Source organism: Sorex fumeus, unplaced genomic scaffold, assembly GCF_029834395.1.
Source record: "Sorex fumeus unplaced genomic scaffold, SorFum_2.1 ptg000086l, whole genome shotgun sequence".
NCBI classification, from domain to species: domain Eukaryota; kingdom Metazoa; phylum Chordata; class Mammalia; order Eulipotyphla; family Soricidae; genus Sorex; species Sorex fumeus.
The window spans coordinates 27,873,835-27,899,964 of record NW_026606143.1 but is presented as its reverse complement, the minus strand read 5'-3'; the positions used below and the strand labels follow the sequence as shown (position 1 = coordinate 27,899,964).

General features: G+C 43.5%; 1 protein-coding gene across 1 annotated transcript in view; it reads right to left on the bottom strand.

The window, feature by feature from the left end:
- LOC130039314 (acyl-coenzyme A thioesterase 9, mitochondrial-like) overlaps positions 1-23,217 on the bottom strand; it is a 35,161-nt gene extending 11,944 nt beyond the window's left edge. The window contains exons 1-9 of the mRNA XM_056131165.1: positions 23,062-23,217; positions 20,756-20,853; positions 18,758-18,784; positions 17,421-17,466; positions 14,610-14,780; positions 14,070-14,107; positions 9,287-9,370; positions 8,723-8,826; positions 4,724-4,797 (exon numbers count right to left, since the gene is read on the bottom strand). Coding sequence (XP_055987140.1) covers positions 4,724-4,797; positions 8,723-8,826; positions 9,287-9,370; positions 14,070-14,107; positions 14,610-14,780; positions 17,421-17,466; positions 18,758-18,784; positions 20,756-20,853; positions 23,062-23,081 — 662 coding nt within the window. The 5' untranslated portion in view covers positions 23,082-23,217. The remainder of the gene's footprint in view (positions 1-4,723; positions 4,798-8,722; positions 8,827-9,286; positions 9,371-14,069; positions 14,108-14,609; positions 14,781-17,420; positions 17,467-18,757; positions 18,785-20,755; positions 20,854-23,061) is intronic.
- Between the last annotated feature and the right edge of the window lie 2,913 nt (positions 23,218-26,130).

Sequence of the window (26,130 nt, the reverse complement as noted above, 5' to 3'; positions counted from 1 at the left end):
GGCCCTAGATTCCAACTTATATTTAACAAATCTAATGGCCCTACTTAGCAAGAAAAAGTGCTTCTTTACAAAATTTATATAGGGGGCAGAGAGATAGAACAGCATTTAGGGTGCTTGCCGTGCATACGGCATACCGGCTTCAATCCCTGACATCCTGTATGGTCCTCTGTGCCCTGCTGGAAGCAACACCTGTGTACAGAGACAAGAGTAAACCCTGAGCACAGCCGAGTATTGTCCAAAAGAAAATAAACAAACTAAAATCAACTGCAAATAAATGTGATGGATGGGGGCTGGAGAGATGGCACAGCGGGTAGGGCGTTTGCCTTGCACGCGGCCGACCGGGTTCAATTCCCAGCATCCCATATGGTCCCCTGAGCACTGCCAGGGGTAACTCCTGAGTGCAGAGCCAGGAGTAACCCCTGTGCATCGCCGGGTGTGACCCAAAAAGCAAAAAAAAAAAAAATAAAATAAAATAAATGTGATGAATGGCAGAATTCTGTTTGTCTGCCTGTTTGGAATAACACAATTTAGGAAGTTTTGAACTCGCCAATGAAAATAATTAAGCAATTGTCAGCATTGACAAGTGCTAGAGAATGATGATGGGAAAATTCTCAAGTGTACTATAGAAACTCTATTGCTGATCCTGAGAGGATAAAAGGTAAAGGTAAAGGCCCTCCCGTTGATCATCGATTTGCTCGAGCGGGCCCAGTAACGTCTCCATTGGAGACTTTGTTGTTACTGTGTTTGGCATATCGAATACTCTCGGTAGCTTGCCGGGCTCTCCGAGAGGGGCGGAGGAATCGAACTCGGGTCGGCCATGTTGACCGCTTGTAAGGCGAACGCCCTACCGCTGTGCTATGGCTCCAGATCCTGAGAGGATAAATGGAACTAGACAATGAGAAGGTTACATGGTCACTAGAACCCACGCATCATTCTGGGAGACAATCTATATGCCCCGATAGCATGTAACACTGATTATAATATGACACATATGTAGCATTACCCATATGTACTCTTGCCTAATAGGTTGAACTTGAATCTAATCAATTTTGCAGCTTCAGAAATTTATGTGGTCAGAGAATCATCCACAAAACCATCATGAGGAGGCTGAAATGATATACAGCAGGTAGGGGGCACTTTCCTTGCACACAAGCCCCACCAGGAGTGATCCCTGAGTACAGAGCCAGGAGTCCTGAACACTGCTGAGTGTGGCCCCAAAACAACATTGTGAGGTAACAAGGAGGCAAATCTAGAAAATAGGACACTACAGAGAACCTATCTAGTCTTTCAATGGGTCAAGGAAACGAAGGAGGCAGTGTAGCACTGTAGCACTGTCCTCCCATTGTTCATCGATTTGCTCAAGTGGGCCCAGTAACGTCTCCATTGTGAGACTTCTGTTACTGTGCTTAGCATATCAAATACGTCATGAGTAGCTTGCCAGCCTTTGCCGTGCGGGCGAGATACTCTCGGTAGCTTGCCAGGCTCTCCAAGAGGGGCGGAAGAATCGAACATGGCTCGGACAGGTTGGCCACATGCAAGGCAAACGCCCTACCGCTGTGCTATAGCTCCAGCCCAAACACTGTCCTCCTGTTGTTCATAGATTTGCTCAAGCGAGCCCAGTAACATCTCCATTTTGAGACTTGTTGTTACTGTGTTTGGCATATTGAATACGTCACAGGTAGCTTGCCAGGCTTTGCCGTGCAGGTGAGATACTCTCACTACCTTGCCAGGCTCTCCAAGAATGTGGAGGAATCGAACCCGGCTCAGCCAGGTTGGCTTCATGCAAGGCAAATGCCCTACCACTGTGCTATCGCTCCATCCCAAGGCGGCAGTGTGGACACAACAATTCTGTACCAAACATGACTTAAGAGACCACATTACTCTGTACATTCACTAAATGCTAATCAACGATACGCTTTAATGAGAGCCATATAGCCTGTGAATTATATCTCAACAAAGTTGTTGAGATACAACAAAACATATCCAAACTTCAGAGACATAGAAATGTAATGCGATACAGGGATCTTGTTTGAATTCTGACTTGAACTTATTCAAAAGATATCTGGAGGGGCTGGAGCAATAGCACAGGTAGGGTGTTTGCCTTGCATGCCTTGCATGCAACTGACCTGGGTTCGATTCCCACCACCCCATGTGGTCCCCTGAGCACCGCAAACATTTTTATGAAAAACTCATATAAGCTGAGTATATGAATATATTATGGAGTCTTTTATTTTGTGCATGACAGTGGTACTATAATTCTTTAAGAAAATGTACTAATTTTAAAGAAATGAGTATCTGAGCTAAGTGTAAGACTCTACCAGTTTGTGGACATGGCCATGAAACAGATATCTCAGGACCTTAGGAAACCTTTACTCCCTGTTACAAACAAAAAAGAACTGACTTTCTGACCATATCTACAGGTGATATATCATTATATTTGGAGTTTATTTTAAGTGATTATAAAAGTAAATATAACAACCACATGAAGTAAATATTGAAAAGATGTGAAACCATCAAGTCTAGTTAATGTAAATACGGAGATTTATGACAATCCTTTTCGGATTCATGTATGATTTTTATTTATTTTGGAGACAGTACCAGGGCCACACACATCAAGGTAGAAGAACTATTGCTGAGCTATATTCCCAGCCCATACCTTTGAATTTTTTAAATAAAGGGGCAAGGGTAAGGGGGCTTGAGTACATCATTTGTGTAGAGGTATAGTATATGTATATACCCAATCAGAGAGTCAACAACAAGTATGAAACCCAAACTATAACAACCACACTTAAAAATGTGCCTGTCAAGGGGCCAAGATAGGGGTGGGAGGGAACTTGAGAACATCAGGGGAGATAAATTAACACTGCTGGAGGGATTGGTGTTGGAATACTACATCTCTGAAACTCTACTATGAACATTTTGCAAATAGTAGTATATTAATAAAAAGTTTTAAACAAGTGGCTTTTGCAAACCATAACACCCAAAGAGAGTAAGAGATGGAATGTGCCTGCCACAGAGGCAGGGAGTGGGAAGGGGTAGGGGTGGCAGGAGGGATACTGGGAACATTGGTGGTGGAGAATGGGCACTGGTGGAAGGATGGGTACTCAATCATTCATTGTATGACTGAAACGTAATCACGCAAGTTTGTAAGTCTGTAACTGTATCTCATGGTGATTCATTAAAATAAAAAAAGAAGGAAAAAAAGATAAAATGTCTGCAAGTAGCACTGGGGTGTTCAAGTTTAAATTATTGTCTGAGAGTCACACCCATGTCTCACCACCACTGCCATGTAAGCTCATCAACTGGCCTGTACCTGACACTCATAATTAAATCTCAAAAGAGATGAAACAGCCAAGAAAATTTTTTGAATACATGAGTCCCAGCTGAGACCTCCAGGGCAATCTCCGGAAGAGGAGTTCCCACCCTGCAGAAGCCCCAGCAGCCACACTCACACCTCAATAGCTGCACCATGCCTATGGCCGCACTCCACTGCCTCATAACTGAGCTCCACAGAGATGTCAAACTGCTAAAAATTTCAGGTATAACAAGATTGTTTTGGCTGAAAACTCCAGGCCTTCTTGGAACTGGATGGGCAACCTCCTCACACCTTCCTGTACTCCCAGAAGCAGTCACACCCATGCTCCCCCTCCCCACCATGCAAGCTCACTGTCCAGTTAAATATTCTGGATTTTCTGGACATCACCAAATTCTACAATACTAACATCCCAGTAGGAGCACACCAGATTGGATGGGAATGTAAGGTAGATGCCAACTAAGCTCGACTAACAAAAACATTAAAACAGAAGGATTAACTAGCAATAACAATTTAGTAGACCCTCAGGCAGGGACTTAATGTCCCCATGGTGAGATACAACAGTTTTCACAAATTTTCTTTTACTGAAGTTATTTTTTAATCATTCTATTAGCCATTTAGTGGTAATAAGCACTACAAAATAAATGTTTGCGGACCTGCTTGGGGGGCAGGCTTCACAGGTGGGTGGGAAAATGGAGACAATGGTGGAAGGAAGGTGACAGTGGTGGTGGGATTGTTGTTGGAATATTAAATGCCTGTAAAAATAATCATGAACCACAGTTGTTTAAATGAAGAGGGAAAAATAATAAAAATAATTATCTGAATTATGGGCTGGAGCGATAGCACAGTGGGCAGGGTGTTTGCCTTGCACATGGCTGACCTGGGTTTGATTCCTCCACCCCTCTTGGAGAGCCCAGCAAGCTACCAAGAGTATCTCACCCACATGGCAAAGCCTGGCAAGCTCCTCGTGATGTATTCAATATGCCAAACACAGTAACAACAAGTCTCACAATTTGTTGTGAGATGTTACTGGTGCCCGCTCGAGCAAATCGATGAACATCGGGAGTGCAGTGCAGTGCACCTGAATAATAATTAACATTTGAATAAAAGTAAGAAAGAATTTTTACTCCTCTAAAAAAGAATTATAAAAGGACTAAGCAGATATCTCAAAGGTATGAAGCATATGTCTTTTTGAGTAAGACCCTGAGTTTTATCCCTGTAACTTCCTAATATCCTCCCCCCTATAGCACCACTAGATATGACCCTTCAAGGCCCAGCACCAATGGGTCCAAGCACCTAAACATTAGCTATGATATTACGAGGTCAAGTATCACCAAGTAACCCTTGGGATCCTGAGCATGGATGGAAAAGCTCCACCACCCAAAATAATTCAGCTAAAATAGCAATTACCCTTTGTTGTCAGAATCACGAGCCACCATTACAAATGTTGCTTCCAAAACAGGCAAAAACTGATTGTCATGAAACTGAAAAGAAAAAGAAAGTGCACATGTTAAAAGACCGTTGACTAAAAGCCTACTATAAATTTAACCAAATGCTATTATGCATGCTTTGAGAAAGGTTAATATTAGAAAAAGAAAAGTTCATTCTTTTATTCCTGTGGTATAGGAAATCTACTCCAGGGCCTCATGCATGCTAAGAATGCACTTTACAAGAGCCACACCCAGAAGCACCATATGCTGAGAGTCCTATGCTTATCCAGGCACAGAACAAAGCTGTGGAGTAACAGCCTGTGATATAGCAGAGGAGACTCGCAAATAGAGCACATGTGAGAAGAGCTGGCAAGGGCACAAATGATCATCTTTGGAGCCCTGTACAAACGGGACCCAAGGAGAGGGTCACAAGGGATTTCTACATTGTCATCATTCTTGAGGGGGGTGTACATGCCCCCAGTTCTCAAGATCAGGAGCCTGACAGGAGATAGGCCACAACAACGTGGTGCTGCTCATGCCTCACAGTTCTGGGGTTCATGAGGATCACACCTGGTGGTGTTCACTGGCCTTGCAAGGCACGAACACCAACTCTGAATTATCTCTATGGTCTCTGCCTCATAACCACTTAATGCCCTGCAGAATGATCGAATCTGGTTGTCCAGAAACTCTGAGCATGTTCACAAAGACTGGCAGATAGGAAGACGAGGAGATCTACTTCTGTTCACACAGCCATTGGCAATTGCAAGAAGCTTTAGTGTGCCAACTACCAGCACTTGTTTGAGTTTCTCCTGCTGAGCACATGACCGCCCCAGAAAGGTAATAGGAAGACAAATTCTATGGATTAAGATCAAGATTTACCATGCACAGGCTTTGAGATTCTGAGATCTTTCTTTAAACACTACAGGCTGGTCCTTCTAGGATAGTACTATGACAACCTGAGAATGTATTAGGGTTCCCCTTCAACAAACCTCCCCCTGAGTTCTTGTTCCTACTGCCTGCTCAGGCTCTTAGCACCTGCCCCCTTGGCTTTCTCCCAGCATCCTAACAAAGCCACTGGCGCTGTATATGAAGCCTTCAACAGTATATGCCAGATTCCTCTTCAGCTGTTCATCAAAAACTCTTCACATACCTATACTCTAACCACAATGCCAACAGTGCCCCTGAAGAAAAATATAGCATGGTCTTCAGTATACTCCCATATACTCTATTATCATAGAGTATACTCTATCATAAACATCTGGTGGAACCTACCAAACAGAGCTGGGGGGATGGCTGGAGTCACTCTCAGTGATAGCCAGCCCTGATGCACAGGCCAGGTTGTCCACAGCAACGCAGTGCTATCAGGGCCCAGAAATACTGGGAGCACCCAGGACCACATCTGGTGATGCTCAGTCAGGGGGAGTCACGCAGTGCTGAGAATCAAACTTGGGACCTTGTGCATATAACATATGAATACCAGTCCTGGAAGTTGTCTCCTTGGGCCTGTAATTATTTATTTATGTGACTTCTACCCATGATACTGTGACCACCTATCGAACCAAGACAATTTTTCCCGTTAGCATACAAAATTAATTGTCAGTGAGCAAATAAGTCAGGTAAGAAAATAACACAGTTAGATGCAAATCCAAATGGATAGGACGTCCTGAGTTTTTCTCACTGCCATATAGCTAGTACACAATAATGCGTGCTCAGTAAAAAAAGATGGCTAAGAGAACATTAATGAACAGATGCCAGGAAGTATGTCTAGGTGACTCACACCCGGATGCAGTTGTTGAAGAGCAGAGACTCCCTGGAAGAGAAAAGACAGGTTTGTATGCTGCTCTTTGAAGCACAGGTGCTGGGAGAGAGGGTCAGAGAAAGGCTGCTGAGGAAGGAGCTCTGGAGAAGGAAAAGATACCATGAGCTGGGAGGAAGGGGAAGAACTCAAGCAAGAAAGAACCTGAAAGCATAGAAGGAATTTGGGTACAGAGAGGCAGAACACAGGGATTAGGGCAATGGAAAAAGCAGGAGGAATGACAACCTTCCATTCAGGAATGAAAGATATCACTTCATATACAAGCCATTATCGACATGGCCAATGAGAAATGTACAACTAAAACAGTAAATGTTTATACTTGTCTGACAATGAATTTCATTCCTTTCTCCCCACATTAGTTCCTGGATTTTAACATATATGCCCAATATTTAAATTGACAAGAATTCCAAGAAAGCAGGTCCAATACCAGGACCATGCAATTCTAAATGTGGCAGGCTAGGAATCAACTGTGTAGATCCAAAAAGAATGTGGACAAGTCACAGAAACATGACCCAAAACAGTATTTTTGGAAAGTATTACTGTGACTGGAGATGTGGCGCAACTACAATGCAACTGCATTACATGTGCAAGGTCCTGGTCTAATCCCTAGCACCACAGGGTGTCCTGAGGATGGCGGCGTGACATATGGACCATCATGCATTTTGACAATGGCCCTGGTTGCCCAAAAGCACAAAGATTGCCTCTGAGCCACCAAGCAATGCCAGTTATACACCCCCCCAACAATGAAAACAAGTTTTACTTTCAGTTACAGCAAGATGGGAGTCCAAAGATAATAATTGAAGTTGCTAGCCTATAATTGTTCCCCTCTTATAGACTGCTGCTGTAGACTTTTGCCAGAAGGTAAAAAGCTTCATAATTTTATAACAAAATAGTATGTAAAAAAAAACTAACATAGGTCATTCTAAAACACTTTTCCCAATAAAATTTGGAACAGATTCAGAATTATTTCATTTTTGTGCTATGATTTCACTGAGCTATATTTTCTTGTCAAATTTCATTAGTTAAGAAAATAATGGCCATTCTAAGTTTTGCTCATTAGAGCCACTGTTCTCAATTTCTGAGAGAGGTCTAAGTGAATGTTAGGGGTTGAAAATGTCCCCCCCAAAAATTTTCTGAAGTCTGAAGCCTTGTGAGCTGCAAATATGAGTATTTGAAAAGAGGGTCACAGCAGGCATGACCAGAGGGCAGGCGGTCCTACAAGAGTGTAAGGAACCTTGAAGACGGTGTGACTGGTGTCCTGAGAAAAGGAGAAGCAACACAAAGACATGGTCACATGAGGGAGAAAGCCATGTGACAACACAGGGAGAGACTCAAGTGACAACACAGGGAGAGACTGAAGTGCTCCAGCATCAAGTCAAGGAACGCCAAGGGCAGCCAGAAAACCACCAGAAGCTAGAAAGAAGCAAGGAATAATCCTCTCCATGGCTTCCAAGGCATGTGGTCCTGCAAGACCTTGATCTTGGACTTCTTGTCATCAAACCATGGATAGCTTGGGGCTCTTGTTCCAGCGACCACGATGCAGTTCTAACTTGCAGCAGCCCAATGGAACTGTAAGTGACCAATCCCCAATCCCATTCATACCTAGCATACTTCGACTTTTCATGAAAGTCTTAGGCAAAACCAGAAACAAGCACCTTAGTATGTATGTATATATACATATATATATATATATTCAAAACATAAACATCAAATAAAGGAGTTGCCCTGAAGGAGTTTATCAATAATCTCACATCGATGAGATGGATTTCATTTTGGTGCAAATGTTTGGGCCGCACATGGGGTTTTCTGGGATCATGCAGCGACACCAGGATTGAACTCTTGACCGTACAGTTATCAGAAGGCTGCTGAAGGGACTGATTCAGCTCCAGGTCCTTTTCCACCAGAAATTTCAAAGATCTGAGCTATCAGAATGGTCTAAGAGCCTTTGGATGGCACCAGGGTTTTGAACTTGTAGCCCCATATTTGTCTGGAACTTCCTTTAAACCACTGAGCCAACTTCCTGGCCCCACTTTAATTTTCCATTGCACTTCTACAAGCAGAGGACTGTATGCCTGCCTATAGTAGGCAGGTAATTATATTGTTCCTTCACTGTGAACAAGCTGGGTGTACACCTGACAAGTGGTCACTCTGGCATATACTCACCTGAAACATCCGCATCTTCACTTCCATGGATGTCTTACCGACCCAGCTAACGTGGCCAGTAAGCTTGATGTCCTGCTCTGGGCTTAAGCTCTTCTTACGCATATCTGCCAGAACAGAAAATGAAACTGCATCTAAACAATCCCAAAATTAATTCTGTACTCGAAGCGCACAACCTCATTTACATTTATGGCACACTCCATATATAACTGTCTTGAAAAATGCATTTTGCCATACAAAACAAATGCACCTATATCTTGAAGAAAGGCACTCAAGGCAAAGAAAATATAAATATGAAACTATGCAAACTCACACAATGAATGTTATAATTTTTTGGTAAACAGTATTAAATATATTATACATTCATATATACACAAAAATTTCCATAAGAAAAATATTTTTTCTAATCTCAATCATAAATTGCAAATAATAAGAATTTAAAACATGCATGAAAAATAATACTGCCTGGAGACTAGTGATGTAGTTTAGCAGTAAAGTATTTTGCTGCTTGTTTGTAACCCTGGATTAGATCCCCAACATTGCTACATAAATAATGACATTGCTTACCAATTTTGTCCACCAGGGCTGTGACTATTGATAAAGGGGACATCTTAGCTGCTTCAATTTTGGTATGTGTGTAGCAAACAAGAACTAAAAGAAAACAGAAGAAGGGAAAGGAAAGGAAAAGTAAAATGTTTCTTATACTGAAAATGTATTCCCTGAAATCCACAGAAAGTTATAACTCCTGTTTTAAAAATCCAATTCTACCTGCAATGAGTTTCAATCATTATTTATCCTAGGAAAACTGACTTCTACACATGTAAGTAATTTAAAATGATTCTTTATATCACTATCCACTATTTCAGACTTGAGCAGGAAGCCAAACCCACAAGGTCGGGTCCCTAAGTGGCTTGTCACGACTTCACAGAGACTCAATACCTAAATTAAAAAAAAAGAACCCCATCCACCTCTGATTGCCAAAGCTCTTCAGAAAAGAGAAGCTAATCACAAGAAACAAATCAGTTAGCTCCTTTCTACCTCACTCTCTTCTAATCATGGAGAAATTATTGTGTTCAAAGTTAGCCCTCCTTTACCCAAAAACTTCAGTTCTCGCTTCCACATTTTCAGACCTTATGTGTGCCAAATATAGTTCTTTTTTGTTGTTGTTTTCGGTTTTGGGGTCACACTCATTATTGCTAGGGGATTACTCCTGGCTCTGTGCTCAGAAGTCACTCGTGGCAGTGCTCAGAGGACCATATGTGGTACAAAGGATAGAATCTGGCTCAGATCCATGGAAGGCAAGCCTCCTACTTACAGTACTTTTGCTTTGGCCCTAGTTTTCATTTTTTGTTACATGGACTTACTTAAGTCGTACTTCTGTGTTTAGTGGCCTCACTGCTTCTCCCACAGTCCTGTTATCTGCACCATCAGCACTCAGGACAGGGGAACACTCACAAAATATCTGCTGAATGACAAAAGATCCTCTATTCACACACCTGCTAAAGGACAGACTGCAGTTGGAACCAGAGCAATACAATCCATTCAAAAGCCTATCTGGTACACAGAGGTCTTATCAGTCTGACTGATGGCGATATTAGTGAAAATGGAGACCCAAGGGTAGATTTCACGGGATCAGAATAAACTCAGGTTCTAGCTGCCATTCACTGAAAAAGAGAACACTTCAGTGACTAAAAGATGGGATTTTTTTCACCATAGCACACTGTGAAAATGAAGATGCCCACTAGCCAGGACAAAAACCAGCCTTCAGATCAGAATCACACATGAGAAACTAGTAGTTTCCTAAGTAAGCCATAAGCTTCCCGAGTAATCCAGAGACTGATAGCAACTGATACACTGGGAGTAGATGCAAGGACTTAGAGAGAATGTGTAGGTAACAACCAAAGGGGCAGAGACCCAAGGGTGAACTGAGCTGTCTGGGATGAAGAAAGAGGAACTGAAAAATGAGACCAAAAGGAGCAGTCAGAGAGGCAGGAGGAAATGGTGCCAAAGCCCAAGGGTATTCTCTACAAAATCACCAGCTGCAAAGGATTAGGGTGTTACCGGGTGTTACCCATTCACTGAGAACCACCCTTATCTCAGGTGCTGAGGAAGCCAGTGGTGAGCTTTGCAGGTGCCTTTTCAGTCGCATAGAGAAGCCAGAACATAGCAGGGAAGTGCCAAGCCAGGTCCAGGGACAATGAAAGCAAATCAGTTTGTCCAGTTCTTTCCAGAATTGTAGATTGGAAGTGAGAGAGAAAAACAGTTTGAGGAGAATAAAAGACAATGGGATTTTACCTACAGCTGAGTTTAGGATAAAATAGCCATAACTATAAATTGAAGGGAAATAAGTTGAGAAGAGTTGAGAAATGAAAGAGAAGGCATAGTTGATAAGACAAACTCCTTGAAGAAGCAGAAGGAACAGAACCAAGTGCAAAATAAAGGGACTGACTATTAACAGACGTGATGAGGGGGAAATGGAGCAGTGGCAGGGTGCTTGTAATTAAGGGACAACTAAGCAAACCAATGTCCAGTGAGTGTGTAGAAACACGCAATATTTTTGAGAAATGTATTGAGGCAACAAGAGTCCTAACAGTGTTATTTTTAATGGTTTAGGCATAAATGTCACCGTAGCACACCCACATCAAAGGGCCAATATCCCTCCACCACTGCCTTCTGGTCCCTTCTCATCCATCCCTCCCCATTTACCACACCCCTCTCAATTTGGTAATCCCTGCTGTTTGCAGAATCTCAGGATTTTTCTGCATTGGCCACCTATGCCTTTGCACTGTTTCTCCTCGATATAGAAGTTTCTTTAAAGACCATTTTATTTTAACCATGTTTATTTAATCTGGAGGGAAAGTTGTGGGGTATGGGCCTAAACAATGGGTTTAGAGAGCATCTTGAACCCCTTTCCCAACAGTTCTATTCAAAGCTCAACAGGTAGGAGCAAGATAGAGAGCTAGGTAGGGGGAAGAGAATGCGCAGAAAGACAGGCCAATACCAGGGAGCATGATACAGCGTGAGTTCAATGAGGAGGGTGAACGCAGATGAGCCCTCTATGGAGTAGAACCCCAGGCATGGCTCTGATGAAACTAGAGCATCGCCAACTCCACTGGGTGAAGAAGCATCTCATTGCCAGGCTGCAGAATTTAACTGTCTGACCTAGTTGGCCGAATATTGCCTGACATGGCGCCTAGACCCCCGGCACAGTTTGGAGGAATCTCGGCACACCAAAAAAAACGAAACAAAATAAAACAACATAAAGCAAAAAAAATAGGGCTCTTTAAAGACGTGGCTGGTTTCAAAGAGTAAGAGTGACATAAAAATTATAGGTTAAAAAACAACAACAGGGGCTGGAGCAATAGCACAGCGGGTAGGGCCTTTGCCTTGCACGCGGCCGACCTGGGTTCGATTCCCAGCATCCCATATGGTCCCCTGAGCACCGCCAGGAGTAACACCTGAGTGCAGAGCCAGGAGTAACCCCTGTGCATCGCCAGGTGTGACCCAAAAAGCAAAAAAAAAAACCCAAAAAAAAACACAACAACAACAACAAAAACTATAGGAACACATTTTTAAAAGCTCCACAGGAGCCAACTAAAATATCTATGACAGTTCTGGGACAATTAAAGCATCAAAATAAATGGTAGTAACATATTATGACACCATGGATCAAACAGAATTTCTGAGTGCACACCAATTGAAAGTAAGTAAGCAGGGGCTGGAGCAATAGCACAGCAGGTAGGGCGTTTGCCTTGCACGCAGCCGACCTAGGTTTGATTCCCAGCATCCCACATGGTCCCCCGAGCACCGCCAGGAGTAAATCCTGAGTGCATGAACCAGGAGTAACTCCTGTGCATCACCGGGTGTTACCCAAAAAGCAAAGAAAAAAAGTAACTAAGCAGGCAATATAATTCAGTGCTAGAGCAAATACCTCACATGTATGACCTGGGTTTCATACATACTACCACAAAAATAAAATTAATAAACAGAAAATCTGATAAAGAATGGAATATTTCACTGAGTTTCAAAATACCTCCCCTGAAGTACTGCAAAGGAGAGAAACTTTATAGTGGAAAAGTATTGCAGACACTGCCTTCTCCTGAATGTCACAATATCACAGTGAATCTCACAGCAACTTAACAAACTAAACTTACAAACCACTTGCCAGCATTCAGTAAGAACACAGTATCCCTTCTCTGGCTTTCCTGAAAAAGATACATGTCCTGAATCTAATCATGGAGAAGCATCGAACATACCCAAGGTGAAGGAATTCCACAAACAAACCAAACCTAGTCTATAGTGTTGAATAGTGTCAAGATCTAAAAGCTAAGCAAAGACTGAGGAATATTCCTGTCAGGAAATCTTCACACAATGTGACAAGAACTCCATTATTCTGCTAGGAAAGAACACTGGCAACAGTTGAACAGAGTCTGAGGATTAGCATTTCGACACACCAGTGTTATTTCCCTCATTTTGATGGTTGTATTGATATTACGTAGAATGTCCTTATTTATAGGAGAGCTCTATGAAAATAGTGAGGGTGACATGCATCATTTCAACAACGTAATCTATCGTTATTCAGTCTTCCCTAAAATATGGGGAAATGGTTATTTTCTTCTATTTGCATCTTTCCTACTAGACTTTTACAAGTACTACTCAGGGGGCTGGAGCGATAGCACAGCAGGTAGCACGTTTATGTTGCACGTGGCTGACCCGGGTTCGATTCCCAGCATCCCATATTGTCCCCCTTAGCATCACCAGGAGTAATTCCTGTGCAGAGAGTCAAGAGTACCCCTGTGCATCTCCAGGTGTGACCCAAAAAGCAAAAAAAAAAAATAAGTACTGATCAGCAATGGGTACACTGATGATGAGTATGTTATTAGAATATGTACACAGGAAACTATCATTAACAATAACATAAATCACAATACTTCAGTCAATTTAAATAATAATAATTAATAAAAGTATTAATCAGATTGTAACTCCTTTCTATAAGAATCTACATTTTCAGGAATAAATTGTAACAATTAAGAAGCAGACACCCATCTTTTTCTGCCCTTCTCAATACAGAGCCAGAAATAAGCACCACCAGGTATGGCTCAAAAACAAAAGAAAACAAAAGAATAAAGGCTCTTGGACCAGAGAAGTCATTTTAATGAAAGTGGAATGCCCTGAGATCAATCTGCAGTACTGTGTGCTCCCTTTCCCAGCACTGCTGGATGGAGCTCAGGACCTCTGGCACCACCAGTTGTGGGCCTAGAAAATAAAAATAATAAAGGCCCGTTCTGGCCACAGAATTCATTTAATAGCCATAATTATCTAGTTTGGAATATTAAAATAATACCAATACCTCCTAAGCTGTCAAGGTCCTCAAGAATTCTGCCAAATCTGTGAAGTAAAGAGAACTATGATTAAATGAAAATCACGACCTCCACTAAAGAATAAGTGACACACACTGAAGTGATGAAAACATTCTCGTGTTGATAGTTGTGCAACTCTCCACATAGACTAAAAACCATGGAAAGGTAAAGGTAAAGGTAAAGGCCCTCCTGTCGATCGTCGATTTGCTCGAGCGGGCCCAGTAACGTCTCCATTGGAGACTTTGTTGTTACTGTGTTTGGCATATCGAATACGTCATGGGTGGCTTGCCAGGCTCTGCCGTGTGGGCGAGATACTCTCGGTAGCTGACCGGGTTCTCCGAGAGGGGCGGAGGAATCGAACTCGGGTCGGCCATGTTTGCCGCTTGTAAGGTGAACGCCCTACCCGCTGTGCTATCGCTCCAGCCCATGGAAGTGCACTTTAATTAGGAGAACATTATGGTATGTGAACTACATCATAGGTCATAATGAGGAAAAGAACAAATGAAGTAAGTAAAATGATGCTGGATTACCTCACGGTGTTTTTAACAGTCAGATATTTCTCCCGCAAGTCAGGCTGAGTGCCCAAAGGCAGGAGAACTTCGATGTAACTGTCTTTCATTCTCCTAGGTGGCAGTTGTTCCTGTGACTCAGCTAAAAAACTACGGAGTAATTTTCTTTCCTCCATTGCTCTCACGTGGTCTCTGAGAAGAAAGCAGGCAAGCTTTGTGAAACACAGGAGCAGGGCTATCCTGAACCTCAGCACAAGCCAGTAAGACACCTCTATCGGAGGAAAGAGGTTTGTACCCACTTCATCTCCCCTCCGTTCCCTGCCTTAAAAGGAGACAGACATGACTATGGTATTCTAGATCAGGGGAAACTAAAGAATCCTAACTACCAATTCATTATGCAATCTTAATTCTTAATTCATTTGTTGTTGTTTTGGGGGATCATACCCAGTGGTACTCAGGGCTTAATCCCAGTTCAGTGCTCAAGGGTGACTCCCGTCAGGGCACAGGGACCATGAATCAAACCTGGTTGGCTGCATGTAAAGCAAGCACCTTGCCCGGTATACTATATCTCAGCCCCTTAATATACAATCTTTTAATGCATCTTGACTTTTTTTCAGGAGGCTGACCAAGCAGCACTTGGGGTATATGGGGTCCACTCCCAGCAATACTCAGCCAGCTGCCAGTCAAATCCGTAGTGCTGGAGGCAATAAGGCCTCTTAAGTAGTACTTGGGGAACCATGCAGTGCAGGGAATTGAACCTGGGGCCTACACATGGCAGGGCATATGCTCCAGCCCTTTTAGCTATCTCCCTAGCCATGAGCCATGATGGTTTTTAAAGTTATAAAAGATATCTGGAGAAATATCTAGAGAATTTTGAACATGAATGAGCATTATACTATTAGGAGATTACTACCAATTTCATCATGTAATAAAATTGCTGAAGGTGACTAGAGAGATGATCCAAAGGGCTAGAGCATTGGCTTTGCATGCAAGAACAACATATTGGATCCCCAGAACCATCTGATACTCTGAGCATTTCACTGAGTGTACCTCCTCCCCCCTCAAAAAAAAAAAAGAATGACTTGGCTAGTTCGCTGGACATACACAAATAGTTTTGTTACATAGTAGGATTTATTTATTGAGGTATCAAGATACCTATTATTTAATTATAAATAGTTTAGCTGACATATATGTTTTTATAGGGGGTGGACAGTGCTGGTGATCAAACCAAAGGACACCATAGATGAGAGGCAAGTGCTTTACAACTGAGCCACATCTCTAGTCCTTCCAATATGCTTTTATTGGCAACTCAGGCAAGATGTTAAGAAGTATCAGTCAAGGGAGATGGTAGAGCAAGTAAGATGCTTGCCTTGCATGCAGCTGACCTGGGTTCAAAGTCCCCTGAGCACCACCAGGAGTGATCCTTGAGCACAGAATCAAAAGTAAGCCCTGAGCACTAGGACTATGCCCCCCTCATAAAGCATGACATCTGACATTCAATGCATTAACATTCATTCTTTCTTCTTTTCATTAAATTAATTTTTTTAAATTTCATTCTTACTGAGATATAATCAATACAAAACCATGTAAACTAAAGGTATATATCATGCTCACTTGATCCCATTATACATATGCTGCAAATTCTTCATATACAGAGGTAAAAAAATCTTTAGAGGACTGGAAAGATAGCCCAACAGGATGGAGCTCATGCTTTCCATTTAGGAGGCCTGGATAAGATTCCCAGCAGGGGCTGGAGCAATAGCACAGCGGGTAGGACATTTCATTGCATGTGACCGACCCGGGTTCGATACCCAGCATCCTATATGGTCCCCTGAGCACCACTAGGAGTAATTCCTGAGTGCATGAGCCAGGAGTAACCCCTGTGCATTGCCGGGTGTGACTCAAAAAGAAAAAAAATGATTCCCACCATTGCATGGTTTCCTAAGCACCAGGAATAACACCTGATCACAGAGCTAAAAGAAGCCCCCAAACACCACTAGATGTGATCCAAAAAACAAAAGGCATTAGACTATTTTTTATCAACATAGATTACTATTATAGCTATTAATCACTCCAAGTTTTTGGTTTTTTTCTCATTTTAACTTCAGAATTTTCATACCAAGAGGGATATTAATTTATCTTATTTTACATCAGGGAAACACTGAAAAGGAAAACTCTAAGAGAGACCAGATTAATTACGTAGTGACAAGCAAGAAAGGGAGTGGCCTGAGTAAAACAGAAATCCAGGGTCTTGGGTTCAAGTCTCAAGCTCTAATACTTAATTGTTCAATCTCCTTAGGTGTCAGTTTCATCAAACATATAAAGAGTATAGAAACATAAGTCATCGGCATACCTTAGGTTTCACTGAAAGTCAGTGAGGTAATCTATCAGGGTGCACTCTGAAAAATCTAAATTACATACTAAGGTAAAAGGTAAAGGCCCTCCCGTTGATCGTCGATTTGCTCGAGCGGGCCCAGTAACGTCTCCATTGGAGACTTTGTTGTTACTGTGTCTGGCATATCGAATACTCTCAGTAGCTTGCCGGGCTCTCCGAGAGGGGCGGAGGAATCGAACTCGGGTCGACCATGTTGGCCGCTTGTAAGGCAAACGCCCTACCCGCTGTGCTATCGCTCCAGCCCTTAGCCATGTCATTTTATAGCATGGTATATATCAGTTCAATGAGTGAACTGATAAACTTGTATTACTGATTTTCTTCAAATTAAAAACATCAACCCATTCATAAACAGTCCCCCACATCTCTACAACATGACTGACCTAAATACAGCCTAGTACTTTAGGGATGGAAAAATGAATGAATCAAAGAGTGCATACTGATAGTTAGTGGACACTCCTACTATCTCCCGCAACTTAGCACGAACTGGAAAAAAAAAAAAGAAACAAAGAGGTTATTTCATGAGACAAAAAATATGAGAACTGGATAATGCAAACAGTTCAAGAACTATGAAAGCAAGTCATGCACTCAAAAGCTTTAAAGCCCCATGATTTTACAGTTAACGTCACGCAAACAGCTCAGGAAAACTATCGGGCCTCTGATTCCTGAAAGCACAACATTAACTATTGCCCAGTACAGAAAAGAAGGCACATGTCCATCATTGGTGTTTATATAAACAAAAGGATACTAATAATTCATTGAATGGGGTTGTATTAGTAACTGCAGATGAGGGGATTCCTTCATGATGGAGACATCAAGTATATCCCCATTTCCCTTTCCTTTGTGACTGCAGTAACTGCATTGATAGAGGAAGCACACAAGCATCTGGCAGTAAGTTCACACACCAGTTACCATGCTTGTACACTCAACTATGTGCTCACTGGGGGTTGCACACTTTAGCTGCAATGATTGCACACATGCTTGCTGGCGCTGGGACAGTGTCACACTCCTTTTGTTGTGATTTTTTGGAAAATTCTGGTTGTAGTACTTGCCACACATCGGCTGTTGGGCTCACATATGTACTTGCTGGGAGTCACATGATGTCCATGATGCTCACTTTATCTTTTAATTTCGATGCTCACTGAGGGCTGTAACTTTAGTTGCAATGTACATACACACGTGCACGTGCGAGACAGTACACCCACCCACCCACACACACTCACATACACACACTCGATAGTGGTGAGCCTGAATATTGTTGTAACTGTAGGAAGGGGCCCAAACAGCAAAACTGCTAAGATTATATTTGGCACATAGTATGGCTGACACTGGGGATCAAGCTCACTTGGGATCACGTTGTTAGACAAAGTTCTTTATGCCAAGCAGCCATGCCCTGGACTTCATGATGGAGATATCATGAGCGGAATCCCTACTTAAGAGTCTTTCATTTTTAACACCAGGCCAAAGATTAAATCCTAATGCAAGGTGTGTGCTCAGCCACTGAGTCACATCCCTAACTCCCACATATATTCTTACAAGAAGTGATAAATCAAATGACTTAGCTCAGGGACTAATAACTAATCTCTGAATCACACATTAGTGGACTTGTATTTATACTCTTTGAACTGTTACAAAAGTTTAAACCAGAAAAACGAACAAGAGACTTAAATCAAGGAAAGGCAAAGAGTGTAATTGAATTTTGGTTCATGCCCACTGCCCAAAGGTATAAGAATTAATTAGTACAAAAATAAGTGCCTAAAAAGTAGATAATAATTACCATTATTCACGTGTATAGTTGTACATCCTATATTGGATAAAGAGAAAATGAATTAGATAAACAATAGTGATTTTAAAAATCTACATAATGCCATATAATCTGTTAACTTCCTACGGGTATTTTAGCATTTAAAAATACATATTCCAGTTTTAGAAAATTAACTATAGCAGCTCATGGTCCTTTAACAACCCATCAAAAGCAAATATGATTAGATTAACACGCATTTTAACTTTCAATGCAAAAGGTTGATTATTTCATCAAGTATTCTATATATACAAAAATAGTAATTTATAAGAATAAAATTGCAAAAAATACTAGTAAGATAATCTTATTTCTGATTTTGTTCTTCCTGAGTTCCTTCAATAAGAGAATGCACGGGAAGTTTCCCAAACAGTATACAGACTACTAATGCTCACTAACATAAAAATGATTACTAGTATAGTGAGTGTAGGAGGAGTAGGTATTAAAATCCAAAAGGAGAATACAATTTTGTTTGTAGTAGTGGAGACTGAACCCAGGCCTTCACACACAAGGCTAGTGCTCTCGAGCATCATTCTTCAACTTATTCCACCTGCAGACTGGCACCAGTCTATGGTGAGGTTAAAGACCACAGTTCTGGGGCTAGAGCGATAGCACAGCAGGTAGGGCGCTTGCCTTGCATGCGGCCGACCTGGGTTCGATTCCCAGCATCCCATATGGTCCCCTGAGCACCGCCAGGAGTAATTCCTGAGTGCATGAGCCAGGAGTAACCCCTGAGCATCGCCGGATGTGACCCAAAAAGAAAAAAAAAACACAGTTCTAAACTGTACTCTGAGTTCAGTAGGAAAAATAGATTGGTTTTTTCCATGTGCTGGGTACTAACACAGGGCCTCAAACATCTAAGCAACTGATTTAACACGAAGTCAAGTCCCTAACCCTCAGATGTAGGCCCAGGTCCTCAAGAGGTTTTGGTTTTACTTTCTTTGTAAGTATGATTCATTCTTTTCAATTTTTAAAGTTGAGGTACTGTTGTTTTACACCAGCGTTTTTCAACCTTTTTTCTGACCCTGGACCCTTGCAAACTTGTTTCCTTCCCATGGCTCCTCTGTCCCACCATTTGATTCCCTAAATTTGGATTGTGACCCCTCCCCATTTATATGATTTTCATGTGTGGGCCCTAACAGGGCCATATGTTCCCTTTTGAGAAAGGCTACTCTAGAGTAGAAGTTTTTGTTGTTTTTGTACTGGGGACACGCCCAGCAGTGCTCAGGGCTTATTCCTGTCTTTGTGCTCAGACAACACACCTGGCAGGCTTGGGGTGAGGAACAAGTGGGGTTGGGAATCTATCCCGGGTAATCTACAAGAAAGGCAAATGCCCTACCCACTGTACTATTGCTCTGGAACCAAGAATAGAATTTTAAATAATATATATACATATATATTTACTTGGACCTTTAAAAATAAATAATCTAAATTAAAATGAATAAACAAAGGCATCCATATTTTAGACATATAGTAATGGAAATTACCTTCAACTGAGCATAGATAAACAGGGAGTCTCTAACAAAACTATAGACTGGGAACATTTAATTGCAATGGAAAGACCCAACTTTTACCTTTCCCTTCATTACCTAAACATACAGGAAATGGTATTTGAAAAAGTGAAAAAGCACATGCCTACTATGGGGCAAACCCTGTTCAATTCCTGGACGACATGAACATGGTCCCTTACTGCACCCTGGAGATCAGCACCACCAGGGTGGCCCAAGTAATCCTGGCACTGCAGGACTCAAGCAGTATCACATCCTCAGGCCTTGCACTGAACGACCAGCCCAGTTGGCAGAGAACCGCCAGTGGGCACTCCAGGCATCCTAAGCACTGTTCTGGAGGTTCGCAAAATTCATACATAAATAAATGTATGAAACATCTATCATTAGCATGACCCATTTGCCCTAAACTATCCATCTACATGTCTCTACAAACAAAATAGGTCCTAAAGAGTAAAACACTCAAGCTTGCCATTATGAGTGTAGATGAATCTCTGTTTCTCCAGATTCGGAGATCTTTGAGTCAGTCCTCTTCCAGGAGTGAGGAGCCCCTTCCTGGAGTTACAAAATCTACGAAACAAAACAAAATACACTTAGAGTGAGGTTCCACGGCTTACCTGGCAAGCCCAAAGACCTGTGTCTCCTTCCAGAGTATTAGGTAAAGGTAAAGGTAAAGGCCCTCCCGTTGATCGTCGATTTGCTCGAGCGGGCCCAGTAACGTCTCCATTGGAGACTTTGTTGTTACTGTGTCTGGCACATGGAATACTCTCGGTAGCTTGCCGGGCTCTCCAAGAGGGGCGGAGGAATCGAACTCGGGTCGGCCATGTTGGCCGCGTGTAAGGCGAACGCCCTACCCGCTGTGCTATCGCTCCAGCCCAGAGTATTATTTGCAAAAAATAAAAGATACCAACTGAGTTTAATGAATTTACTCTTGATCTGTTTTATTAGCTTCAGAATCCCAGAATCAACTGGGTCAACAAACAACTGAGCAAATAAATTAGGGGCATGTATTATGCTCTTTATTATTAGGTAAAAGGTAAAGGTAAAGGCCCTCCCGTTGATCATCGATTTGCTCGAGCGGGCCCAGTAACGTCTCCATTGGAGACTTTGTTGTTACACCATGGTTACTTAAAATTAAGCTAAAAGCGGGGGCTGGAGGAATGGTACGGGGATTGGCACTTTCCTTACATGTGGCCAACCCTGGTTTAATTCCAAGTGCCACTAGGAGGGATCCGTGAGCAAAGAACCAAGAGTGAGCCCCGAGCATCACTGGACGTGACACCACTCCCCAATAAAAATGACCAAATATAAGTTAAAACCAAGTATGAATTAATTGAATTTGAAGATATATTTAACCTTTTCCAGATTCAAAGGGAATTCTGAAGAATCAAGAGGCAGGTTGGGAAACTCAGGCAGGTCATTATCAATGCACCTTTCCAAGGAAAGGAGCCAAGCAAGTCAAAGAAGTCACCAGGTGGGGACAGAAGTCACGCGGTGGCCCTGGCTCTGTTCTGGGTCTCAAGTTGAGGGGGTGGGTTTCCAGTGCAAGAACAGACAATGCAATTCATGCCTCAATTTAGAGAATAAGTCAGTCGGCTCTTTATCAAGTTGGACAACAAAATGCTATTAAGCGTGCCCACCAGTCAGATAAAGCAGTCTTCTCCTGTAGTCTGTATTATATATCTACAAACTCTTTCCCTCACCAGCTACTGATGGAACCGGCTTGAGGCTCCATACTCCAAAGGACCACGTGTGTGTGGAACTTGAGTGCAAAGAAAGAGGAGCTGCAAACTGACTTTAAAGCTGTCTTCAAATCGTGAAGCAAAGTTTCTATGTATTGTTGGGGCTAGAGAGATGCAGGCAGAGAGAGAACGCTTTACAGCTGATAGCAAGATCTGCAGGAAGCACCCCTGACCCAGAAGCAGCCCCCAGAGAAATGACAGGATCAATGTCATCATCACCAAGACTACACCAGGGAGAGAGAGTGCAGGAGCTCCTGCAGCGGCATAACTGCAGAAACTGGAACAGGGGTGATCGTCCTGGAAGCCAGGCAGACAGAGAGAACGTGGGAGCGTGGGAGTGCACAAAAGCTCCAGTCAATGGGGGGGGGGAGGCGTTACCCCAACCCGCACACACTGGAGGCCTGGCCAGGGAGCCCCCAGACGATGGGAACGAAAGGCATCCTTCCCGTCCATGCGGTCCCCCTCGGCCGCCTGGGCCCCCACCTCCCCAACAGGGCCTATTGCTCCCTAGAGCTGAAGTCCCACTGAGCACCAGTGGCATTAAAAGTCACGCAGTCCTGAGAGCCCAAAAGGTAGCGGGGAGTCTGTGCCCACGTTACAACACACCCAAGTCAGTCCAACTGGGTCAAACGCTTACCCCTAAAAACGCTCCTTAAACGAGGGCAAAGGGCTGGTAAAAAATGGGGTAACTTGAAATACACGCTGACTAACGGACAACCCCAAAAGCGGTTTACAGGCACAGTTCTGGTGAGCAAGCAGAAAGGAATTTCGGGGAACACCCAGCTTCCTCGCTTAGAGTGCGGCTTCGTAGCGATCAGAAAATTGTGCCCGAAGACTCTAAAGTAAGGCGCTCGGGGCCCCACCCTAGGCCTGAGAGCCCGAATCCCGCTTGCTGCACCCCACTCTTTTCTGCGGCCCCAAATCTTAGTCCCGCCTCCCCCAACCCCTCCTTCCGTCCCGGCCCCCTAGCAGCAGGGACCCAACGAGGGCGGCCACTCTCAGCCCGCCCGCGCCCCACCGGGCCCCATCTACCTACCGCAGCACCGTCCGCCTCATCGTGCTCAGTCCGCCAGGAGCTTTCCGAGCACAAACTCCTGGGCCCCGCTCAGCGGCTGACTGGAGGAAGCTGAGTCCCGGCCCTAGCGGGAACCCGGCGTCCGAGCTCAGCCCCGGCGGCCGCACCCACGTTCCCTCCCTACCCGGACAGCTGGGGGCGGGGCCTCAACGCCGGGGGCGGGGCTTTCTCCCGGCGGCTAGACCGCGTTCCCGTCCCCACCCCTCCTCATCTCATTGGCCCGTAGCTGCTGTCAATCTCCGGGGGTCGGCCCGCCCGCGGCAGCTGAACCGGGTGGTTCGCTGACCGCTGCACCCACCCACCCCCGCTCTTATTAGCCATGTGCGGCACACCGCATCGGCCGTGGGGTGCAGCCGAGTCCACAGAGGTTACCTCCCTCAACTCCCTGAGCTGCAGTTCGCGCGACCTTGGCCCCCCGGGCCTCGGCAGCTGGACTTTGGTTCTTGCCCTTAGCTGAAGGTCAGACTCCTCCGGGCAGCTTTCCAAACGCCCGCGCCTGGGCCCCGCCCTCGGGGAAGTCTGAGTTAGTGGGGTGCGGCTTCGCCTGCGGGAGGGCTACAAGGACCCATAAAGATGTCAATAAACAGAGACTGTGAGTCACCGACCTAAAGAGTGCATAAAACGTCCCTCTTTCATTCGAGGCATGTCCCCTAACCTTTGAAAGTTGGAGATCTTGGCCAGCCCAGAGTCAGTACCACTGTAACGAGGATTTTGCTTTATGATCTTATTTTGATGTCATTCAACACATTTTTCTTTTCTCAAAGAATTGATCTCGTTGTCCACTTCTGATCTGTTTGTAGTGCTCCAGACTTTATTTTTTTATGCTGGAGATCCTCCAAGTGGCAAAATTCCTATCCTTAGAGTGCCCACCTTATAAGCATAAGTAATAAGTTAGCAAGGCAGTTAACAAGGTGGGAAAAAAAATCTCAAGAAGAAATAAAGTAGTGAAGGAAGGTTTTCAGAATATGCAAGTCTTGCTTTGTCATTGAACATAGGAATTTTCTAGGGTTAGGATCTAGTTTTCTTTTTCTGATACCTTATGATTGTAAATATTTGTCGATGTAAATTAAGCTGCCTTTTAAATCACTTCATAAAGTACAAGTGAAAACGGTCATTTTTTTTCTTTTTAATTAAAAAAAATTTTTTTTTGGTTTTGGAGCCACACACAAAAGTGGCTGCGCACAGGGATCGCTCCTGATGGAGATCAGGGAACCATATTAAAAAGCAAAATTTCAGGGCTGAAGTGATAGCACAGCAGGTAGGGCGTTTGCCTTGCACGTGGCCGATCCAGGTTCGATTCCCAGAATCCCATATGGTCCCCTGAGCACCGCCAGGGATAATTCCTGAGTGCAGAGCCAGGAGTGACCCCTGTGCATCGCCAGGTGTGACCCAAAAAGCAAAAAAAAAAAAAAAAAAAAGCAAAATTTAATACAAGTCTCCTAACCTTCTTCATCTGGTCATAGTCAACTTTTCTCCCACTTATCCATTTTCTCTGACAAATTCAGGTTCTCAAGCTCTGATTCTTATTTCCATCTATGTTCTTCCTGACCCAGACCCACTTTCCACATTTTTAATACTATCTTGTATGGGATAAATAAAGCCTCTATTAAGATCCCCTTCACCGAAGCCACAGAACAAGTCAACCCTGACATTCTTCAGCCCACAGAAACCAACAGTATCTTCCCCGTACAATTACATTTGCACCATGATGCATTGCCGCCCCTCTCGGAGAGCCCGGCAAGCTACCGAGAGTATTCAATATGCCAGACACAGTAACAACAAAGTCTCCAATGGAGACGTTACTGGGCCCGCTCGAGCAAATCGACGATCAACGGGAGGGCCTTTACCTTTACCTCGAGCATTGCCATAGACCAGAACATAGTTGTGAGATATGTAACTACCTTGGCAAAAGTCTATGCTTCTATTTCACAGAAATTTACAGTGAAGATCTATATATTTTATAGACCCTAAAGTCATGCTAGCTATTTGAATTGACAAAACAAGCTTCTAGGTGTAAATTGTATTTTGTGCTTCTTGAAAATGGAGCCAAACAAAAACAGGTGTTGTCATTATTCTAATTGACTTGATCTCCAGAAACACTGATTTTTCTTTGCTGTTTTATTTTTGCATGTGTAGTCTATGGGGTTGTCAGACTGCTTTGTTTTGTAGAGGCAACTTATTAGAGCATAGAACATGACCTATGGCTTCTGCCTGACTTCCTGTAATGAAATACAGAAATCAAGCCCAGAGAGAGGAAAGATCCTTATTTTACACTCTGTGAGAAGGGACACACCCAGCTGTGTTTAGGGCTTACTCCTGACTGCACTCAAACATCACCTTTGGCAGGACCTGAGGGATCTTACAGAGTGCCAGAGATCTAACCAGCGTCAACCACATGTAAAGCAAGCACCCTACCTGCTGCTATCTCTCTGGCCCATTTTACTCCGACAATGTCTCTTCAAAATAGCCTTTTCTTCCTTGATTCAAGCGCTTACTATTATTAACAATTCACTCCTCAAATGTTGTTCAGCTTCTTTAACTCCCTTACCATGGCTCCGACAGTTTTTGTAAAATTTCCCTAAGGAACACTCATATGCATACACACTCATGCACATACATACACACACACAGGCTGGAAAACTAAAGAAACTCCATTACCCATACAAAGTGGTCACAGCTGCTCCTTTCCCGAACCCTCCACCCCATGACTTCCAGCCTGGGACTTGAAGGGCCAAGAAACACATGAGTGGCAAGTGACAGAATGGGAGAGAGGGAATTAGCAAGGTGCTCACTGTTGATGACACACAAGGAGGCTCCATTTCTGTGAATCGTTCCATCATCAAGAGCCCCACAGAGACGACAATGGTTGTGGTTCACCATGCCCATAGATGCTCTGCATCCCAGACCCAGTCACACTGCAGAGAACTGAAGTCAGCTGGTCCAGCCCCACCCCCCCAGTTCTTAGTCTTCCCCTCCATAATGCTGGTGCCACCCTTGAATCTCCCCCCCCCCCCGCCCCCACTGCCTCCA